Source organism: Nicotiana tabacum, chromosome 19, assembly GCF_000715075.1.
Source record: "Nicotiana tabacum cultivar K326 chromosome 19, ASM71507v2, whole genome shotgun sequence".
NCBI lineage: Eukaryota > Viridiplantae > Streptophyta > Magnoliopsida > Solanales > Solanaceae > Nicotiana > Nicotiana tabacum.
The window spans coordinates 85,753,373-85,775,891 of record NC_134098.1 but is presented as its reverse complement, the minus strand read 5'-3'; the positions used below and the strand labels follow the sequence as shown (position 1 = coordinate 85,775,891).

At 33.9% G+C, this 22,519-nt stretch overlaps 3 protein-coding genes across 6 annotated transcripts; 2 read left to right on the top strand and 1 right to left on the bottom strand.

Annotated features, from left to right (window-relative positions):
• The first annotated feature begins 688 nt into the window (after window positions 1–688).
• LOC107831231 (uncharacterized) lies at window positions 689–6,833 on the top strand. Of its 2 annotated transcripts, none has more exons than XM_075238141.1 (5): window positions 689–1,156; window positions 1,913–2,164; window positions 2,427–2,570; window positions 3,044–3,793; window positions 6,483–6,833. In XM_075238141.1, the coding sequence occupies exons 1-5, from the start codon at window positions 1,046–1,048 to the stop codon at window positions 6,702–6,704; spliced, it is 1,479 nt and encodes a 492-aa protein (XP_075094242.1). In that variant the 5' UTR covers window positions 689–1,045; the 3' UTR covers window positions 6,705–6,833. The 2 variants fall into 2 exon arrangements, with proteins under 2 accessions (XP_075094242.1, XP_075094241.1); XM_075238140.1 differs by having other exon boundaries at window positions 723–1,156; window positions 6,021–6,833.
• Window positions 6,834–7,721: 888 nt separating this feature from the next.
• On the top strand, window positions 7,722–9,901 carry LOC107773667 (protein ASPARTIC PROTEASE IN GUARD CELL 1-like). The gene is made up of 3 exons (XM_075239194.1): window positions 7,722–8,616; window positions 9,224–9,379; window positions 9,897–9,901. Exons 1-3 carry the CDS (start codon window positions 7,722–7,724, stop codon window positions 9,899–9,901), a joined length of 1,056 nt encoding a protein of 351 aa, XP_075095295.1.
• A 720-nt stretch (window positions 9,902–10,621) lies between these two features.
• Window positions 10,622–20,506, bottom strand: LOC107800094 (uncharacterized). Of its 3 annotated transcripts, XM_075238137.1 has the most exons (15): window positions 20,226–20,506; window positions 20,035–20,146; window positions 19,635–19,747; window positions 19,407–19,529; window positions 19,102–19,310; window positions 18,630–18,674; window positions 17,952–18,027; window positions 17,762–17,848; window positions 17,577–17,657; window positions 12,126–12,158; window positions 11,982–12,035; window positions 11,815–11,856; window positions 11,290–11,368; window positions 11,139–11,209; window positions 10,622–10,986 (listed from the first exon to the last, which is right to left on the bottom strand). In XM_075238137.1, exons 1-15 carry the CDS (start codon window positions 20,391–20,393, stop codon window positions 10,906–10,908), a joined length of 1,374 nt encoding a protein of 457 aa, XP_075094238.1. In that variant the 5' UTR covers window positions 20,394–20,506; the 3' UTR covers window positions 10,622–10,905. The 3 variants fall into 3 exon arrangements, with proteins under 3 accessions (XP_075094238.1, XP_075094240.1, XP_075094239.1); XM_075238139.1 differs by lacking the exon at window positions 17,577–17,657; XM_075238138.1 differs by lacking the exon at window positions 18,630–18,674 and having other exon boundaries at window positions 20,226–20,505.
• Between the last annotated feature and the right edge of the window lie 2,013 nt (window positions 20,507–22,519).

Below are 22,519 nucleotides of genomic sequence, written 5' to 3'. Positions count from 1 at the left end.
TTGTATCGTTTGCTGTTGTTAAATAATATTTTTGTTGTTTGGTTTGACTGTATCGTACCGTACTGTAACCGATAAGTTCACGAAAATACCCGTAATTATTTTAAATAAAATTTATCAAAAATTACACATAAAAATAATGTAAGAAAACCTCTTTCTACTTATTTATCATTAATTACCTAGCTTGGAAACAAGAGCAAAAACCTGGGTAAAAAAGGTTAACTAATATTAGCAACAAAAAAATAAATAAATTAAAACAATGAAAAGAGACAAAGAATCGAACAGAGACTTGGATAATAAAAAGAACGGGGCAAACCAACTCTAGAAAACATGAAAGAAGACAAAGTAGGTCAATAGGTTAGAGATTTGAAGTTAAAATAAAAAAAATTTAAATGATAAAATAGAATTATGGAGTAATAAGTAAGGGCATAATTAGAATAAAAAATAGGAAATGATCCCACCACACCAAATCAATTATTTCATAAAATGAGATTTTTGGTTGTTCCGAAATAATGAGTTTAACAATACGATACAATCAATTTTAAATAAACAATCAAAACAAATATTATTTTGGGATAACAATACAATATGATATAGTGGTGTTAACAAACATCCAAACAAGGTTAATATCCCACTAGTAAATAAGCAGTACAATGATGCTTATTTACAAGACCTACCCCCCAAAAAAAAAATGGAAACATAGAGTAAGAGTAAAACAAAATCCTACGGAAAGAAAGAATACCGGAAAAGAGAGAGAAAAAAGAAAACAAAACTTAGGGAGAGAATTAGAAGGGAAATGGAGTCTCTTTATTTCCTTGTCGCTGTTGCAAAAAACAAGCAGTAAGAAACAAAGCGTATAGTCGCGGCGAGATCCTCCAAGGGGCCGCTCTCTTTCTTCCAATCCTCCATTGACGTTTGATAAAGAATTAAAACTCAATTAAATTCAGTCTCAATCAATCCGATTGTCATTTGACCCCTAGTAATTTATATAAATAGTAGAAGAACCAAAAAGGCAGGCATCAAATTGAGTCAATTTCTGATTGCGATTATGAGAAAAAGGACGAGAAGTAGCGTCGACTGTGCAGTTGTGGATGTTTGGAAACGTGAAGTTGGGCAACTCTCTACCAGAAACTTCGCTCAACGTCTCGCTGCCTCTGAGGTACAACTTTTTTTTTTTTTTTTTTTTTTAATTTTTCTGAAGTTCATTTCTTGCGATGTAAATATGAAATTTTCTGATCGTTAGTGTCTTAGTTGTTAATTACATGTGTTTATGATAACTCTTGAAATATGTCAAGGCGAACTTGTCGCTTAAAAAAAAAAAAAAGGAAGGTGACATTGTCTCGCCTATTTTTATGCTGGAAATACATAAATCATTGTATTAAACATTTACTGATTGTGATCCTTGAAAGATGTTAAGCTGAGGTGCTTTCCCCATTTTTTATTATTATTGTTATTGTTGCTGCTGCTTAACCGTTGGACATCAATTCATGTTTGTATCTTTAGTTTTACTGAGCCTAAGATGATCAAAGATTATGTGGCATTTATTATTTCACTAAGTGAAGCTTAGGACAAAGGTGGAGTAGGTTATTGTTTGTCTCAACTTTTGTGTTATTAACTTTCTTTTGTTTTCTGTGTTGAGAAGGAAATTTTATTTCATTAACAAGTAGAGAGAGAGAGATAGGATTGTAAATTTGAAACAAAATCAGTTTGCTTAATTGTTGCATCGACTTAGTTAAGGGTGAAGTGATTTATAAGCGCAATACCTTCTCCATTTGCGTCCTTAATTATTTTGAAAATATATTAAATATGATATCAGCTGAAGAGCTTATATTCATTTGAATAAAGATTCTTAGCTGTGTCCTATTTATGTTCCAAGAAATTCTCAGAACCTGGAGCCTGCTAACTGTTGTACCAGGATCTGGTGCTCCGACTTGATGTCTTGCGGAAGCTGGAGAAGCACAGGGGCTGTGTTAATACAGTTAGCTTCAATGCTGATGGGGACATAGTCATATCAGGCTCTGATGACCAAATGGTCATACTCTGGGACTGGGACACTGGGAAAGTTGTGCTCTCGTTCCATTCAGGTCATCATAACAATGTCTTTCAAGCAAAAATTATGCCATACACTGATGATCGAAGCATTGTTACCTGTGCTGCAGATGGACAGGTAACTTCTTTTTGTGGGTTTCGTTCTTCATGATGTTTCATGTAGGTCATCACCTTCCTAAATGGTATGCTGTCTTTGCCCTCTATTTCCTTGATCTTCCTGAAAGGAGGGCACTTATTTCCTTCTTAGGAGTTGCAGATTTACTTCAAAATTACAAAAGGATTATAGTTCACTTCTGCTATTATAGTTTGCTTCTGCTACTGCATCCAGTGAGAAAAAAGATACTGTTATTTTACACAATTTAATGATAACAATCATGCAGGTGAGACAAGCACAGATTCTAGATCATGGGAAGGTGGAAACCAAGTTACTGGCCAAACATCAAGGACGAGCTCACAAATTGGCAATTGAGCCTGCAAGCCCTCATATTTTTTACACTTGTGGAGAAGATGGGTTAGTTCAACATGTGAGTTACTGTCGTGGTTCCTGTAGTTCTATAGCCCTTTGCATCATCTCATGAAAAATTTCTTATATTTATGATATTACTCATTAGTTTGAATTCAATAGATCTCTTTCGCTGGTAGTAGAAGATTGCTTCTTTTCTTCTTCCTTTTTCCCCACTCATTTACCGGAACAACTTTGTCCTTATGCTTGGAAACAGTATATATGTAAAGTTGTAAACATAGTTTTAAATCAAACTATTAAGGAGTATATGTTGAAGTAAAATAATGACATAATGTCCTTTATATTTTTGTAAATGATTGCTAAAAATCTATGGGCTTTATGGGAATAAGAAAAGCAAAACAGAAATGCTAAAACACTGAAATACAAAGAGATTGAGACTTTGAAAAATAAGTATGGTTGTGGTCGAGGTTTCTCATAGCTTCTTTTCATCTGAGCTTTATATGGCAAATGGTCTGATTCAATGTGTTCTTACAGATAGATTTGAGAACAAACATCGCTACAGAGCTTTTTACTTGCCGACCTCAGCGGGTGAGGAGATATATGTCCGTACTTCATCTAAATGCAATTACAATAGATCCAAGAAATCCCTATTTGTTTGCTGTTGCTGGATCAGATGAATTTACAAGAATTTTCGACATCCGCAAATATAAGTGGGATGGATCCACTGATTTTGGCCAACCGGTTGACTATTTTTGTCCCCCACATCTAGTTGGTGATGAGAACGTGGGGATAACAGGCTTGGCTTTCTCTGACCAGAGTGAGCTTCTTGTTACATATAATGAAGAGTTTATTTATCTTTTCACAAAGGACATGGGGCTGGGACCTGATCCATCCCCTACTTCGCCATTGTACAATGACAGTGATGAGGGTGAAATGAGCCAAGATCACGAATCTGGTGCATCTCCAGCTGACATAGAGACGGGAGAAAACATTGGTCCACAAGTCTACAAGGGGCACAAGAACTCTGAAACAGTAAAGGGCGTGAATTTTTTCGGGCCCAAGTGTGAATATGTGGTGAGTGGATCAGACTGTGGTAGAATTTTCATATGGAAGAAAAAGGGTGGGGATCTTGTTCGTGTTATGGAAGCAGATAAGCGCGTAGTGAACTGCATTGAGTCCCATCCTCATACCGCAGTGCTAGCCAGCAGTGGAATCGAGAGTGACATAAAGATATGGACTCCAAAAGCCATTGAAAGAGCTATTTTACCTGCAAATATTCAACAGGTATGTGATATCAAAATAAAAACTCAAATATGAAGAGGTAAATTTCGTTGTTGTAGGTTCTTTAGCTTGTTCTTCCTAACAGTTATGTTGGAAGTAATACACAAGTTACTTCTATTGATGGACAATGGATGGGAAACATTTAATTGTTCTCAATATCTCAAGATTTTATCATTGGGTCATTATAACTTGGTTCATCATTTTCAGGTATAACCCAAGATTGTAGGGGTAATAAATTATGCATTAGCATGTTCTCTTTGATTTCAGCTGCCTACACATCCTGATCACACGAGTAAAGCTAAGCTAGTAATGGGACTACAGTTAGGGGGGTTTCTACTTATACAATAAATGGTTGACAATTGTACATTCAAACTTTGTACTGGTCTCTCTTGGTTTCGTAAAAACATTATCTACCTGATAGGGAGTATCAAAACTATTAGAAATATCATCTTGTGAAATTTGAATGTTTTTTATTTCAGCTGCATCCAATATTAAACTTCATTTAACTTGATATTATCTGGAAAAGCTCTCGAGGATGCTCTTGTTCATTATTGTTGTATTCATCCAAAAAAATTCAAATATTTTGGTAGCCATCATCCAGAAAGCGACAAAGGTATAGTGCATGGATGAGGTTCTAGTTATTACACATGATTGAATGGCATTTAGTAGAGAATCATTTTTGTGTTGATTCAGCACTTCTGTTATACCTCTTGCATTCTGGGAATTTTCCTGTTACATGGAGTACTAGATTTTATCACCTAATCAAGAAAAGAAAGCCACAAAGGTATGAGGTTTCCCTCTGCTGGGAAAAAAAGATGAATTAGTTTCACTGAAGTGTCCTACTGAGAAAGGATTTTATATCACCCCGGCCAAAAAAAAAAAAAAAAAAAAAAAGGCTAAGGAATGTTACTTGGAAAATGAAGCAGGATCAGGTGAATCTAGGAAGCGGAAAGTTTGAAAAGATTCGAGTATCTTTCTGGGGGTTGCAGGAGTTCAGTGGTGCTGGGACGCAATTTATTTATTCAATTAGCTACTTTTTTCTTCTATTTCTGCAGTGTAGTCCTAATCCATGTATGTGCATTATTCAATCATTATCTTTATGCCAGCACTCTTGTATTGTGTTTCTCATAAAAAAGATTACTCTCGATGTGATCATATTAGACTAACTAATTTTGATAATGGTAGAGTCAAATATCCCAAAAAGGGTATATCTTGTTTAAGCTAGAACTGACTAAGAGCCTGTTTGGATGGAAACCAGCTTTTAAGCACTTTTTAACTTCTGGAAGTGTTTGGCAACCAAAAAAAGGGCTTAAAAAAGGTAAAATCTGCTTAAAAAAAGCCAAAACCAACAAGTTGGGTAAACCCAACTTCTTCGAAATTGGCTTAAAAGCCATATTGCTTTGACCAAGGATATTACATTCTTATCCCTTATAATTTTTCTTAATCCCGAAATTACCCCTCAGTAGAAAACTCGAAATTGCAGCCTCTGCTTTCTTCTTCCTCCCGAAATTGCAGCCTCTGCTTTCTTCTTCCTCTTCTTCCATAACTTTCCCCAACTTCAGCTCCAATTTTGAAAGCCTCTTCAGTCCACGTAAGTATAATATTCCTGTTGAATTTCAATCCCTGGTGTGTTTTCAAAGTTTTGGAATTATGAATATCATAAACAAGTCTTGGTATTAAATTTTTACCCATTAAAATTGAATACTACTATGATTTGTTTTTAGGATGTACTATAGATTCTTGATTTGTGTAGTTGCCCAATTTACTCTATTTATATATGCTCTTTCATATGGTTTAAGACTTAATTCCAATTTGTATGACGTCATTTCTTTATTAGTTGCCCAATTTACTCCATTTTTGTCTTGTTAACAGAAAAAAGTGCTTACCAGCACTTGTTTACCAAACACTTCAATTGCTTTTTTTAAGCTTCAACACTTTTATCCAAACAGGTAACTGCTTATTTATAAAACAAGTTCCAACACTTAAAAGCTGCAAAGCTACTTTTTTCCGGCTAATCCAAACGGGCTCTAAGTCGTATTTTAGCTTTGTTTGTTATCCATTATGGACCTGACTCCTTAAATGAGTGTGTTAAGTTCATGCATGTAGTAAGGGTGTTATACATGACTTATCCTAAAAGACAAACGATGTTAGATCCCAAATCCTTGCTATTTGATCTTTATGGAAGCCAAAGCAGCTCTAATTTAACTTCTAATATTTCTATCAAATTAAGGGTTCAGTACCTCGCCGATTTCATTTGTTTGGTTATGGTGGTGATGAAGACAATGGGATCTACTTCTTTGATGACGGGAGTGACAGTGATTATGGTGGTAGTAGTGACAATGAGGATGAAGATGATAGTAATATGGAAGAAGATGAAGATGATTTCTTCGATGATATGGATGATGACGACAACAATGATGACACTGATGATGATGATGGGTTTGAGGATTTAGATATCCACGAGTATAGAAATCCTGATGAGTTTTTTGACACTGTAGGGGACTCTGATTTTGACAATTCCTCTGATAATGACCAAGATGCTCCTAGCAGTTCACACTATGACAATGATGACTTGAATGACAATGACACTGATGAATGATGATGTTGCAACAGTAACAGGGATTATGTTAGTTCTCGTGAAGATGCTAATGCCGCTTACATGTGCTGATAATTGTGCACTTTCTGTTTCCAGCGAAGACCTAAAGCAAGGGGCTGGATACATCGCATGGCTTCTCCAGAGGACCTAATGTTGCAATTATTTTCACTGCAAAGGCAAAGAACAAACCCGGAGAGCAGTGAAGACAATTCAGAGGTTGGAAGAGAGCTTCTGCAACTCATTTTGACATTCGATGCAAACAGTGATAATTCTTCTGATGATGGTGAAGATACTACGAGCGCTGAAGACTGTTTTTGACTCAGTTATTTGGTTGCAACCTCTATTTTCTACATTTTTAGGAAGTGTACATAAGATACTGAATAAATCAAAATCTTTTAACATGAATTTGTTATTTCTTTGCAAGATTTCTTTTTAATTGAGCCGAAACCTCCTGATGTCTATTCTCCTTGGATTGTCTCCTTTGGATTGTGCTTTTGTTCTGCTTCTCGTTGTCTGGCACGGTAGAGTACTTGCAAACAAGTTTTAATGCAGCCTATTCCTTTCAACAGCTCCTGTATAGTTTCATTGGAGATCCCTGTTTTTAACTTCTTTATTTTTAATTTTTGTTTTCGGATTGAAGGGATTTGATCCCTTTTAGGTCTATCTTTTTTATTTTTTTGGGGGGGTGGGGGTGGACATCTTTTCTGTTCTTATAAAAAATGATGCCACGTGCTCTTTTCTCAGGTCTATAATTGCTCTTAAAAAAGATGATGCACGATACTCTTGCTTTTTCTCAATTTAGATGTCTCGTTTCTTTTGCAAACGATATGAAGGTGAAAGTACGAATTTTATTGTGTTTAATTTAAATATTAGGTTATTTCTTCCTATTTGTTTATGTCTTGGTGAGCAAAATTATTCAATCGAGGTGTGTACAAGCTGACTCGGACAGTCACAATCATTTTAAAAAAAAGTCCCACTCGTAACCCACTTATCTTAGGTATAATCCTACAAGTGTTTCTACGGATCAAGAAATAGAGAGGAGCTTTGTTGCCATCCTTAGTCCATTCATCAATCGAGATAACATTTTAACCATTTATATCTTCATCAATGTTTTCCCTAACTTGCTCCTTTCATAAGATTTCAAAAGAATGAAAAAGGAAAAGAATCAAGCTAATCAACGTATAACTTTTGGCGTTGTCATTTATTAATGTTTTCCCTGTTTAGAAGATTTGATTAGAAAGATATAAGCCGATCAGAAAGAATTTAATTAGAATATATGCCCTATATAAATGCTAGGACTTAAGCACATAATGTGCGAGTAATTAAGTTTCAGACATGGGAAATTTCCTCCATGTTCTAGCCATGACACTGTTACTTTTCCTATTTTCCAATATCACAGTTTTAACAAGTGAAAACATTCATCTTTCCCTTAATTACACATCCATTTTGCAAGCCAGAAAAAATTTCATGGCTCTTGATATCTCCAACCTTTCTTATCATTCAACATCCTCTTACAGTTTTCCCCTTTACCATCGCGATGTATTCGAAAAATCAGAGTTCAAGGATTATGACTCATTACTCGATGCTCGTTTTGCTCAAGAAATGTTATTTTCTATGCCTGAATCTGAATACTCATCTGAAAATTCTACAGCAGCCTATTATGCTCGTGGTTTAATTGTGAGTCCCTTTTGGATTGGCAGTGAATTACAACGTGAACTTTTGGTTATAGACACTGGAAGTCGTCACGTTTGGTGGCAATGTGGTCCATGTGAAGCAAATAAATGTTATGAACAAAGGAGAAATTTATTATATGATTCAACACTCTCCAAAACTTTCCAACAAATTAATTGTGTCACTGACACTTCAAGTTGTTTCCAAGGGCAGAGAATTTCTTGCTCTAGACGAGAACAAAAATGTATTTATGAAACAATATACGGCGATGGTTCAGTCTCCACTGGATTTATGGCTTATGAAATGATAACATTTACTTCAATCCAAGATTCAGCAAAAATAATATTTGGTTGTGGGAAAGATCAAATGAGTGGGGTTAAGAAATTCCCAAGATTAATCAGTGGAATTGCTGGTCTTGGTGCTGGTCTATATACTAATGGATTTGAGAAATATTCATTACAGTCACAACTTGGTGCTACATTATTCTCTTTTTGCATTCCTAGTTCTACCTCAGGAAAGCCATCTACACTCAACTTTCACAAAACCCCATGGAAAACTGGTGAGTTATTCATTTCACGTACTATTTTTTTTTGTTGCTATTAAAGCAATCATAGGCGGAGTTAGAATAATCTAATAAAGACAACTTACTAGGTTTTGGATATTATTTATATATATTAAGTGATTTTTTAATTCAAATATAGAGTTTTCTGATATTAAAGCAAGTTTATAAAGTCACTAAAGTTTATCCATTACAGCAGTAGATTCATCTTAATTTTGAGTAGATTTTGTCTTAAACCTCTCCATAATAGCCTCATTTGTTCTGAATTTTTTTGGTTGTTATAACGAAGTGTCATTATATAGAATATATATTATAACATAACATGAAAATTGATTCCATAAAAAGCTTGGCTTTTATAGTAAATTGTTGTTATTCTGAATGTAGTAGGTAAAATTTAATTGTGACTTTAATGATATAGTAGATAAATTTTTTTTTCAAAAATAAAATTTACTGACCGTATGTGAAATTAATTTGACAACAGGAATAAGGACAACCCTGATGAGGAGCAACATGTTTCCTTCATTTTACTACTTACGAAACTTGTCGAAAATTACGATTAACGATAGGGAAGTTCCTATTGATCCTGCACATTGGAATTTGGGTGCAGATAAAAATGGTGGTATGTTTGTAGATACAGGAACCACTATTTCACAATTTTCTGCTGATGTTTATGTCCAATTTAGGTATATATTTAGGTCTGAAGTTAAAGGTATGATTTTGGATGCAAATCCACCAGATCCATTTGATACTTGCTATTTGGCAGGTAATAATGTTAATTGGGCCAATTTTCCAGTTGTTAGGTTTTATTTTAAAAACAATGTAATACCTTTTGAAGCAAGACAACAACAAGTGATGATACTGTATCGGAGAAAATATTGCATGGGTTTTCGTAGTTCGGGTCATAATTGGTCCATAATAGGTGCCAACGTCTGGGTCATCAAAAAGACCAAACGACGTCGTTTCACGAAGTCCATCTCAGCCGTTGTTTCTTGATCGAACAGATGAGATTGTTTTAGGTTGTTATATATATATATATATATATATATATATATATATATATATATATATATATATATATATATATATTATTTTTGTTTTTGTTTTGTAATGTAATTGGAGGATAGTATCGTATATTTATATTATTTTATTTTATATGAGTATATGACATGTTTAACTGAACACCAAATTCAAAAAAGGAGAAAATACCTTTGAAGTTAATGACAACTAGCGTGATTGCATTATATATTACATTTGTTTTTAAATATGTAATTAATGTGCAGTGTAATGCGCTAGTTAGATCCTTCTTCTTAGTCAATGAATATTTGTAAGTTAATGGTATTGTGATTATATTATTACCTTGTTTAAACTTTTTTACTACTCTTTGATATGATAATTTTAGAAGGGAATTAATTAGTTACTCAACTTTTCCATATATGTGCCAGTTTAGAATTTTCGACCTATCAAAGGTGTAAACATTGAATTTTGAGATCATTAATTAATTATTATTACATACTAGGTGAGTACTGCTTAATAATGAGATTCCTATTTTGACTTTTGCCAACAATTTTCTCTCTATTGTCAAAATATAATAAAGCAGTATCCATGCTAGTCGACGGATTAATTAAAATGTGTATAATTGACTTGAACAAGACCCTCATCAAATGAATGTAAAAAAGTATAATTAAACTAATAATTGGGTTACTAGCTAACGAAAAAAGAGCTTTAAAAAGGGCAAGATAACCATCTCAATACTTCTTTATCTTAATGCCACTTTTGTGACTATGTTATCTTAAGTATCTTTGACAAAAATAAATGTATATAAAAAGGATCGAAAATGTATATTTCTTATATCATCCTTCTACGTGCATTTTCAAATATAAGTAGCAAAAAATATTAAGGTGTCACAGGTTTATCAAGTAATATCATTTTGATACTACAAAAAAATTGGATGAGAAACTAAAATCTTCCTACCAAATACATCAAATATATTCATTGCCTCAGGAAAGACAAAAACAAAAAAAAATGTTATCCATTTTTAACCATTTGAAGATTGTGTATATAGGATCATTCAGACATTCAAATACAGTCAGACCTCTCTATAACAACATTCTTATATAACAACACTTCACTATAAAAGCCAAACTTTTTCGGAACCAATATTTATGTTATGTTATAATATATGTTCTCTATAACAGTATTTCGCTATAACATCCAAAAATATTCGGAACAAAACGACGATGTTATAGAGAGGTTTGACTGTATAGCTTGTTAAATTCTCCTTCAAGCCTCCTAGCAGACGACGTCCCTGATTTTGAATCTTGAATTGTAGGAACCAAACCTTATCATCATGCTAGGAATAAATGCTATCAACTGCACAAAACATTGGAGGTTAGTAACGTAAGTACTATTAACTTTTGAGTACTGATAATATTAAAAAATAAATAAAACATTACGCTATCAGAACAACTAAGAAAAAGAAAACAATAGAAAACAAGAAAAAGGTTAATAAGTATATTGCTTACCCAAGCAAGGCCGATGCAAAACATACTAAAACCAGGATAATTAAATGGAGCTCTCTCAGATAAGAAAAGATCTATAAAGAGATGAACATTGTTAGTTTGAAAATTTAGGTCAAATTAAACACATAAATTGAATAACAAATTAATTAGTTACCTGTCAAAGGACTAAATATAAATGGAGAGAGAATGTTGGCGAAGGAGCTTACGCCCGAAATGCACCCTTGAGCAATTCCCTACTAGGTCGACAAAATAACAATTAATGGAACATTCACTTATATAACAATCAAATTCAATAATATTGTTTAGATTACCTGCCTTATTTTTCAGGTTACTAGTCTCATAACTTATATAGTATAAAGATACTTTTCGTTGTTTAATTAGATCCTACATATTGTAATCTAAGCTTGTACAAAAGTACAAATCAAGGTCAATTGTATAGGAAAATTGACTATGTATAGCCGTTGTAAAAATAATAGCTGAAAAAAATGTATAAAATTTATATATTTTTTGTATATATATACATTTTGTATGTTATATACAAAATTATACGAGTTTTATACACTTTTTCGGCTACCAAATATAAATAGTTTTTGGCGTGGGCTAAAAGTGATAATACCTCGTTTACCACAGTGATGTATAATTGTATATAAGCTAATGAAAGGTACTTATGCTAAATTACCTGTTCGTTTGGCCCAACTTGTTTTGAAACAACGCTTTGTAACTAGATTGAATAAAGCACTTAGATTAATATTACAGCCATGATAATCAATCAACGAAAAGACCAAAAGAAAAAAATATGAAATGAAAAGTACTCCGTTATTTTTCGGAGAAAACAAGACAACTTACAGCTGGTTTTGCTAGGAAGAGAAACATAGGAAACAAAGCAACAACATAAGGAACCTGAAATTTTTGACAAATGTAAAAAATAAAGATCTTGAATTGGGAAATATGCTGAGACCTCAATAGTAAAGTTACAAAGTTTTATCTTACCCAGGCTGCCCATGCAATGCTATCTATTAGCATCTGCAGAATAATGAGAAAATCTCATCACTAATACATACAAACAAAAGGGTTTAAGCAAATATCAAACAATCAAAACTGCTCAATTCCAAACTAGTTATCAACAAAAATCCTTTATATGTGTTCCATTCTATGAAGATCCATTTCGAAATGAATTTTTGTATGCTGACACTCTGAAAATTTACATTTTTTATGATTTAATCTGTCACTTCATAGCTCGCCTTCTACTCAAGGTTACCAACTAATGTTTGTTGCGGAAGTCGAACATATAGAGAATGATTAAATAACAATAACTATATCTAATAAGTGAGACAATAATAAAAAGAACACTAGAAGTTTACGAGGTTCGGCAAAATTTGATTTTTGCCTAGTTCTCGGACACAATCAACTCAAACTTTATTTCACTCTAAAAATACAAGTGAAATACTACAAGAGAGAAAGAAGATTCAAATGCCTTATGAGATAAGAAGGCAAGTGTGAGATGTTTACAAATGAACAAAACCCTTACTATTTATAGAAGGAAAATAGCCTTAATAATGTCATGCATGACATCATACAAAGTGTGATCATGCAATGTAAATGCATGAAAAAATGCATCTACCAAATTCTTCCTAAATGGAGGCTTCCAAATGTTCACACTAGTTCACATTAATCTTGTCAAATTCAATAAATCTCCACCTTGGCAAGATTTCACTTTTTTAATTTTCTCTCACTGATAAATTTTGATTGTGTCTTCAACTTCAATCTTCAAAGTTCAACAATGCTGATCAAGTTCAAACAATATTGAAACTTGATCGCAATTACTACTTTTGTTAGCATATCAGCAGGGTTGTCTGTAGTCTGAATTTTCTGCACCATGACTCCACCTTCTTTTATAATATCTCGTATAAAGTGATATCGAATATCAATGTGCTTCGTCCTTGCATGATAAAATTGGTTATTTACTAATTAAATAGCACCTTGACTGTCACAAAATAGTGTGATACTTTATAGACCAATACCAAGCTCTCTAAGCAACCCTTGAAGCCAAATTGCCTCCTTTACAGCCTCTGTAATTGCCATGTACTCTGCCTCAGTAGTAGACAAAGCAACCGTTGACTGCAAAGTAGACTTCCAACTAACTGGTGCATTTGCAAAAGTGTACACATAACCAGTAGTTGATCTACGTTTGTCCAAATCACCCGCATAATCTGAGTCACAATATCCAACCAGATACTGACTATCTTTCTGCTCAAAAATCAATCCAACATCTACGGTATTACGAATATACCGTAGAATCCATTTCACAGCTTGCCAATGCTCCTTTCCTAGATCATGCATATACATGCTTATAACTCTAATAACATGTGAAATATCAGGTCTTGTGTAAACCATTGCATACATCAATCTACCAACGGCATTCGCAAATAGTACTCTTGACATATACTCTCATTCAGCTTCATTCTTCGGCGACATAGCAACACTGAGCTTAAAGTGAGGAGCAAGCAAAGTGCTAACTGACTTCGTGTTCTCATTCATGCCAAATCGATCTATTACTCTCTTCAAGTATTCTTTCTGAGATAGATAGAGTTTCTTTGAATGTCTCTCTCTTTTTATCTCCGTGCCAAGAATTTTCTTCGCCTCACCCAAATCCTTCATCAAACTCCCCTTTTAGTTGAATCTTCAACTTCTCAATTTCTTCTTGACTTTTGGAAGCTATCAACATATTATCAACATATAGGAGAAGATACATGAATGATCCGTCTTCAAGCTTGATCAAATACACACAATGATCGTATTTGCTTCTGTACTTCTGCCGCAACATAAACTTATCAAATCGTTTGTACCATTGTCTAGAAGATTGTTTCAATCCGTACAATAATTTTTCAAGTTTGCACATCATATTTTCCTTTACAACAACTTTGAATCCTTCTGGATGAGTCATATAGATTTCCTCTTCTAAATCTCCATGTAAAAATGCAGGTTTTACATCTAATTTAACTAGTTCCAAATTTAACTACGCTACCAAAACTGACAAAACTCTAATGGAGGAGTGTTTCACGACTGGAGAAAATATCTCATTATAATTAATTCTCTCCTTTTGAGCGTATCCTTTGGCCATCAATATTGCTTTGTAGCGAATATCTTCTTAGTTAGGAAATTCCTCTTTCTTTGCAAATATCCATTTGCACCCAATTGCTTTCTTTTTCTTCAGGAGATTGGCCAATTTTCATGTGCGATTCTGATGAAGGGACTGCATTTCTTCATTCATGGAAATCCTCCACTTATCTTCTTCTGAACTTTGAACTGCATCTTTATAAGTGGTAGTAATACCATCAGCTACAATTGAGGCTGCACAAGCCACCGTCTCTATGAGACGAGCATGTTTCTTTACTTTTCTTTTTGGCTTGCTGGTTGCTATTGATTCAAGTTGTTGTTGAGGTTTCTGAGTTGGAATCTCCCTCTCCACTGGCTCTTCTTCCAGCGAAAAATCTTCTGTTATTTTCTTGTTTTCTTCCTGTGTTGGGAAAATTAATTTTCCCTCGAACTTCACCTGCTTTGAAGCACCATCAGTTTGTTTGACATTATCAATTATCATCTTATCTATTATGGCAGTTTGGTAATATCTCTGCTGAATATAATTTTTCTTGTCTATTGACACCATAAGAGGTATCCTTTGACTCCAGAAGTAATCCCCATAAATATAGTTTTCTTTGCTCTCGGATCTAATTTTGAATTTTTCACATGATAGTATGTAATTGAGCCAAATACATGCAAAAAACTATAATCTTCACTAGGTTTTTCATACCATTTTTCAAATGGTGTCTTACCACCAATAACGGCAAATGGTAGGAGATTAATGAGGTAGCATGCATATGTTATTGCCTCAGCCCAAAATTCTTTACCTAAGCCAGCATTGGACAACATACACCGAACCTTCTCCAGCAAAGTCCGGTTCATACGTTCTGTCACTCCATTTTATTGTGGTGTATTTCTGACGGTGAAATATCTCAAAATGCCATCATCTTCACAAATCTTATTAAAAAGATCATTTTTGTATTCTCCACCGTTGTCTGTGCGAAGACACTTTATCTTTCTGCCTGTTTGAGTCTCTATCATCGCCTTCCATTTGAGAAAAATTCCTAATACCTCATCTTTGGTTTTCATCGTATACACCCACACTCTCCGAGAAAAGTCATCAATAAAGGTTATAAAATATTATTTCTCACCTAATGAAGGTATTTTGGAAGCACCCCAAATATCAGAGTGAACATAATCCAAAATACCTTTAGTATTATGGATTATATTTCCAAATTTAACCCTTGTCTGTTTTTTCTTGACACAACGCTCACAAAACTCCAAATTGCAAGTCTTTACTCCTTTTAACAATCCTTGATCTGATAAAATTTTCAAGGATTTTTCTCCAGCATGTCCCAAGTGCATTTGCCATAGCTTGGTTGCTTCTGTCTCCTTGTCATCACTGGATGTCACTATTGCTGTCCCAATATTTATACTACCGTGATAGTGGTACATGTTATTATTTCGCCAAATTCCCTTCATTACCACTAGTACACCGGAGCATATTCTCATTATCCCATTTTTTGCAATGACTTTGAATCCCTTTGACTCTAGGGCTCTTACAGAAATAAGATTTTTCTTCAATTCCGGTACGTATCGAACATCTATTAATGTTTTGATCAATCCATCATGTTTCTTAATCGGATTGAACCAATACCATATGCGGTAAGAGGATTGTTATTTGCGGTGTGAATAACTCCACATTCTCCTTCTTGAAAATCAACGAACCAGTCCCGGTTGGGACACATATGATAGCTACAAGCTGAATCCATCAGCCATATGTCATATGGTTTGAATAGCTATGTTGTAACTAGTGAGAAATCAGAGTCGTCACAATCAGCTACATTTGAATCCATGACAACCTTCCCATTGTTAGGTTTGGCCTTGTTTTTCAACTTTGGACAATCTTTCTTCAGTGCCCCTTTTCTCGGCAAAAAACGCATTCATTTTTGCTGGGTCTGGATCTTGACTTGGATTTTCCTTTCTTCGTTCTCATATGATTTTGAGAACGAACTCTCACGACCAGTGCTTCTCCTTCTCCACTCTTTTGTTTTTCTCTCTTTCTTTGTTCATAGCTGTATAAGGCAGAACAAACTTTTTTGAGAGATACTTTATCATTCCCATGAATTAGAGTTGTTTTGAGGTGCTCATACTCATTGGGAAGTGAACTTAATAATATTAAGGCAATATCTCCATCACTAAAAGTCACATCCATATTCTGCAAATCTGTCGCCAACTTATTAAAGTTGGTGATATGATCATTCATTGTAGTACCAAGAACATACGTGAAGCGTAACAATCTTTTTTTTTTATATAAAATTTATTTTGACTATTTTTCTTCAAGAATTTATCCTCCAATGCATTCTACAATTTACTTGTAGAAGTTTTTTTTGTGTATGGATACTTTTGTTCTCTTGCGAGGTAAGATCGAATGATACCACAAGCAACGCGGTTGATAATCTTCCAATCTTCTTCTCCTATATTGTCTGGTTTCTTTTCTTCTCTGGAAATATCTAGCCCTTGTTGAAAAAGAATATCAAGAACCTCAGCTTGCCACATCCCAAAATGTTCTGACCCATCAAAAATTTCAACTGCAAATTTCGCATTTGACATAATTCTTGTCATAAGCGAAGTTGACATTCGATGTTGACTCTTCATTTTTCTTGTCTCCCATTTTTGTTATAGATACTAGTTATTTGCTGACACTACAGAACACCAAAGTAAGTATTTTCTGATGTGAAAGTTCAGATTATGCTGCAACCACAAAGCATACTCAGATACAACCTTGGCTCTGATACCAATTGTTGCGGAAGCCAAATATATAGAGAGTGATTAAATCACAACTACTATATCTAAATGTAGCTAATAAATGGTAAGTGAGATAATAATAAAAAGAACACCAGAAGTTTACGAGGTTCGGCAAAATTTAATTTTTGCTTAGTCCTCGGACACAATCAACTCAAACTTTATTTCACTCCAAAAATACAAGTGAAATACTACAAGAGAGAAAGAAGATTCAAATGTCTTAGGAGATAGGAATGCAAGTGAGAGATGTTTACAAATGAACAAAACTCTTACTATTTATAGAAGGGAAATAACCTTAATATGTCATGCATGACATCACATAAAGTGTGATCATGCAATGTAAATGCATGAAAAATGCATCTACCAATTTCTTCCTAAAAGAAGGCTTCCAAATATTCACACTAGTTACATTAATCTTGTCAAATTCAATAATGTTGACTATATATATAGATTTATCTGTCATTATCATTTAAGTTATCTCGACGCAAAGAACTTATTTTCTTGCAAAATATAACTATAAGAGACCATAGATAGAGAGAGAACGTAGAAGGCACATACATTGGTAAAACCAGCTATGAGCGCCAAGGAAAGTATCGTCTCTTCTCGTATTATAGGAGCCAACTTAGGCACTAAGATCAACTACTCGAAAAAATTGAAAAGGAATTAATGACAAAATTATTGTAAGCACAAAAGTTCCATGAAATTAACTTGATCTACCGGACGAAATCAGTTTGAACTTATACCTGAGAAAATGTTGCTCCACCGTAGCAAATCAACATTAAAATAGCAAAATTGTCTTTGTTGTATTGAAATCGAGCCCTTAAGAAGTACTTCAAAATAATAAAAAAAGTAAACAAATAAATGTTAGTTGTGAGGTTTACTAATTCTCTACGTAATATAATTGACACTTAAGAGAGCTACAGAATTGAGTACCATAAATGGAGTTTGTATTCCACCCTCAGCAAGACCATTCAAGAATGCAATTAATGTTGCTAGTGAAAGTGTGGTGCTGTGAAAAACAGGATTTTAAAAAAAACAATGAGATGATTGTTGTGTTTACTTCATTTCTTTCTCAAACTTAAAAGTGTGTATACTTTGATACTATTATATTTCTCCTATGCAACTATACCTACTTTAACTAGTTTGGAATTGAAATACAGTTAGAATGATTGATTTTTTTAAAATGCGGGCATCAGAGTAGTAATATATATTTAAATTAAATCGTACATATTATACATGAATTATATATATATATATATATATTATATATTTATTGATTATTTTTAATTTAAAGGGTCGGATGAGAAGTATCAGATAATTCTTCTTTTAAAAAAAAGACTAAGTATTTACAAAATGGTAACCGCATACTTGTAGTGGAAAGTACAGAAGTATAGGTGTCATCAAGATTAAAAATTACCAACATAAGCTCTTATCAATACTTTCTTTCACAGTTGTCGAATCTGGTCAAACTAAAGTTACAAAATAAAGATGGCATAATCCAATAGACCGCTCACAAGTATTATTCGAATGAAAACTTAATGACTTTTTCAACAACAACGAGACATTAAAATTCTACTAATGGTGTTTGGGAAGGGTAGTTTATACGCAGACCTTACCTCTACCCCGATGGGGCAGAGAGACTGTTTCCGATAGACCCTTGGCTCAAGAAGACAGAAAGAAAACAAAAAAAGACAATATATCAGTACCGTCAACAGAAATCATAAAAATAGTAACATCATAAAAAACAGAAAATAAATGACATATAACAACAATAACTAGTAATTAAGACCCAAAAAACACAAATATTAACCACATCATGACTTTTTCAACAGCAATTAAATAATAATAACAATTACAAGCAGGTCAAAAGATGCCAAAAGTTGGTTCTTGGTGGTGTCATCAGTCATTATCAGCAAACAGCTATATATGGTAATGGAAGTCTTTAGTTTTCCAACAATTTCTTTTTGGGGGCACTCTTCCCACATGCATCACGTTGAACTATTTTAGCTACCAAATGATTTAATTGCGTAAGTAACGAAAAGAAAAACTAGTAGATATTTGTAGATAAGGTGATACATCTTACCTACTTTTGAGCAAGCTAATAATATGGTAAAATGATGGAATATTTTTAGGACTCAGCCTTTTCTCTGAGGAGTCACTTTCAGAGTCATCGGCGCCATTAGCTAATATGGGTTGATTGAGAGCATCTTCGTCGATATTAATATGACGAGTCGTCTCCTTTAGAAATATTGTCATGTATACTGCCGCGGCCGTTGAAGAAATGGATGACACCTTCAATATTCCAACAGTTTTATAGTAACAAATTATTAAAGGAAACTAAGACAGTTAATTAGTCGCAAAATAGAAATAAAGAGAGAAGAAGTAAACCAGAAATATTTGAGCAGTGGAGAGGAAACGAACAGCAAAGGTACCACAAAAATATGCAGCAGAGCCTACACCCGCCACAACTCCAATCGCAGAAGCACGCTTCTCTTCTGATATACAATCTGCCTAATGTAACAAATACAAATTCAAAATTTAGAGTCGATCAATTTCGAGTTAGTATAAAGTCATAAATTGAAAAAGGATTAGGCTAAAATTCAAATGAAATAATACCGCATAAGCAATGGGGAGGCACTGAATGCCAGTATCGCTGAGCATGCCAGTCAGGGTCCTTACGACATAGTAGGCATAGAAATAGTTTGTGGTCCTCTTATATGCCATTATTACTAAAAAAAAAATCGAATAAATTAGTGATAATGTCTACGACAATTGATATGGAAGAACAATTTTATTAATATTTTTAGAAAGAGTTTTATCGAAAATATGAGAAAAAATTTCCTGACAGCATCTCGTCGAAAAGTTAAAATTAAAAGTCTCCAACCAGTTCATTAACCAAAAGTAAATGAAAAAGTCGTCAACTCCTTTTCTTCGTCAAAAGAGATACTGTAGTTTTTTGTTGTCGAAATATTTTCATCTCTTTTCAACAGTTGAAGGAAAAAAAGACAAACTTTACCAGAAGGAAGAATGGAAGCAGTGACAGGGACAATGAGCAGAGCTTTTCTTCCATATACATCAGATAAGTTTCCAATCAGTGGCATCATCAACATTGATCCAAGCCCCATAATCTAAATGAATTGATCATCAAATGTAAAAAATAGAAGAATTGGTGTGAGTCTGATTCTTTCAGATAGAACTGCTACTTACAGCCTGCTGTAAACCAGAAAGATAAATGGCAAGAGAGCATTTGTCTTGAGAAGGGCAAAGTGCGTCCATAGTGATATCAGTCATTGCTGGAGTCACCACATTTAACGCAAAATTAGAGAGAAACACTGTCACAAACAGATGTTTCAAACTTCTAATCTTACTATCCATTTTCTCTCTTTTCTACTCCGATGAGCTACACTATAAATTGAATTGATAGTTGTTGTAGGTTTGAACAAACTTGTTTCTTATTCATTTCTATCTATATATGTATGAAGAGTTGACAATTTATTGATCCAAAATAGAATAATTAAATCTTACTTAATTAAGACTCCTTTAAAGGGAAAAGCCTAATCCAAATCATGATTAAAAATAGTATTTTTATTTTATTTTATTTTTTGAAGTACCAACCTCCAACTAACAGGGCTAAAGGGTTCTACCATACATGGACCAATTAGGTCATGCTCTACACTATACGGGAACACTCTAAACTATCTATCATTAGTTTGACTAGAATAATTGAGTAATGATGCAGGTCTACTAGTTTGGTAACAGAGGTATTCAGCTCTTTCTGAGTAGTATTATTATTGCAGCGCGGTCCACTAAATTCCGTTATAAGCGGGGGTTCGAAAAAGGTCGGACCATAAGGGTCTATTGTACGCAACCTTACCTTGTATTTCTGTAAGAGTCTGTTTCCACGGCTCGAACCTGTGACCTCATGATCACATGACTACAACTTTACTAATTACACCAAGGCTCCCCTTCAGGTATTTAGCTCTTTCTTCTTCCAAATCTTTGTTTATGCTGTTCAAATTGTTTAAAAATATTGTTGCATCCGTGTGAGATCCTTTTCAAGACTTGAATAACTTTTGGAGTATCTGATAGAAGTCCAGAGCAATATAAGTTTCTTTTGTCATTTATAATTAGTTGCAAAAGGAGTTCCTCTCAAGCCCTATTAGTACGTGTTTGGACATAAAAACTTGAGATTTGAAAAAAAGTAACTTTCGAAGTTAAATTGAAAAATATATATTTGAAAATTAAAATTGTGTTATACATGCATTCTACTTTAAAAAATATTTCAGTTTTGTGAGAGAAAAATTTTGTTTACTTAAAAAAAAAAAAAAAGAGAGGTAAAAACCGCTTTCTTAAAAAGTGAAACTCATCCTCAAAATTTTCATCTTCAAAAATTCAGTTATCTATATAACCAAACACTAATTTGAAAATTGTTTTTTGAAAAAGGGAAAAATTTATGTCCAAACGGCTTTTAGCTGCATTATTATACTATCCCAACAACTTTACGTAGGGCACACTTTTCTCTATCGATGTTCAAACATGTCCAAACTGTAGTCGCCGACCTAGAAATGGTTACTTCTATTCAAACAAAACAATTTTAGGCATCATTTCCTTAGAATTTTGTTGCTTGTTTACTCGTAGAAAGACAATGCAATATATTTACTCGTGGGAGCACACAAGTAACAAATGATGACGAGAAATAGAAATTCACTATCTGTCAGTTATTTCATCAACTAGTGCTCCATTCAGTGATTTGCTTAATTTCCATGACTTATGTGGCCACTGACCAGTAGCAAATAAAGAGAAAAGTTTGTTGAGATTGTTTAATAGTTAGCCACATTGTAATTATTTTACATTCTATATAGGCTATTCTTTGTATTGGTCAATTCTGCAAATTAGTTAGGTTATTACTGCAATAAGCCAGTAAGGCTATTTACAAATATATATATATATATATAACATTGTACTGATATTTTTGAGCAGTGAAGAATCATTTTCCAATTCATCTGTCTCTCGAAGCTTCTCAATGAAGAATGCTTTTCTTCTTCATCCATTAGAGCTCGATCTGAGCTATCACCATTGTTGATCTTCAACATTTTGTCATGGTATCAAAGCCTAGGCTCTGATTCGTTCCTTAATCACTCGATTCAGTCGAATTATTCTGTCAAAACTTCATTCTTTTTCCTCTCATTTTTCTCTTCTTCGAGATTCTGATTCGCCTTGGTTAGGGCAAAATTGCAGAAGGTCGATAGGAAGACGATTTCTACATTTGAATCATGGCAACGGACAAGGAAGCCCTAGATTCATCTAGCCCGCTGTACATGCATCCGTCAGAGAACGCTGGAACGACACTGGTACCGGCGGCTTTCGACGGCACTGGTTATAGATCCTGGAGAAGAGGAGTGCTTAGGGCATTATCGGTGAAGAATAAAGTTGATTTTATCACTGGAAAGGTTAAGAAGCCAGATCCAACTCACGCCACCTTCGACCAATGAGAACGATGT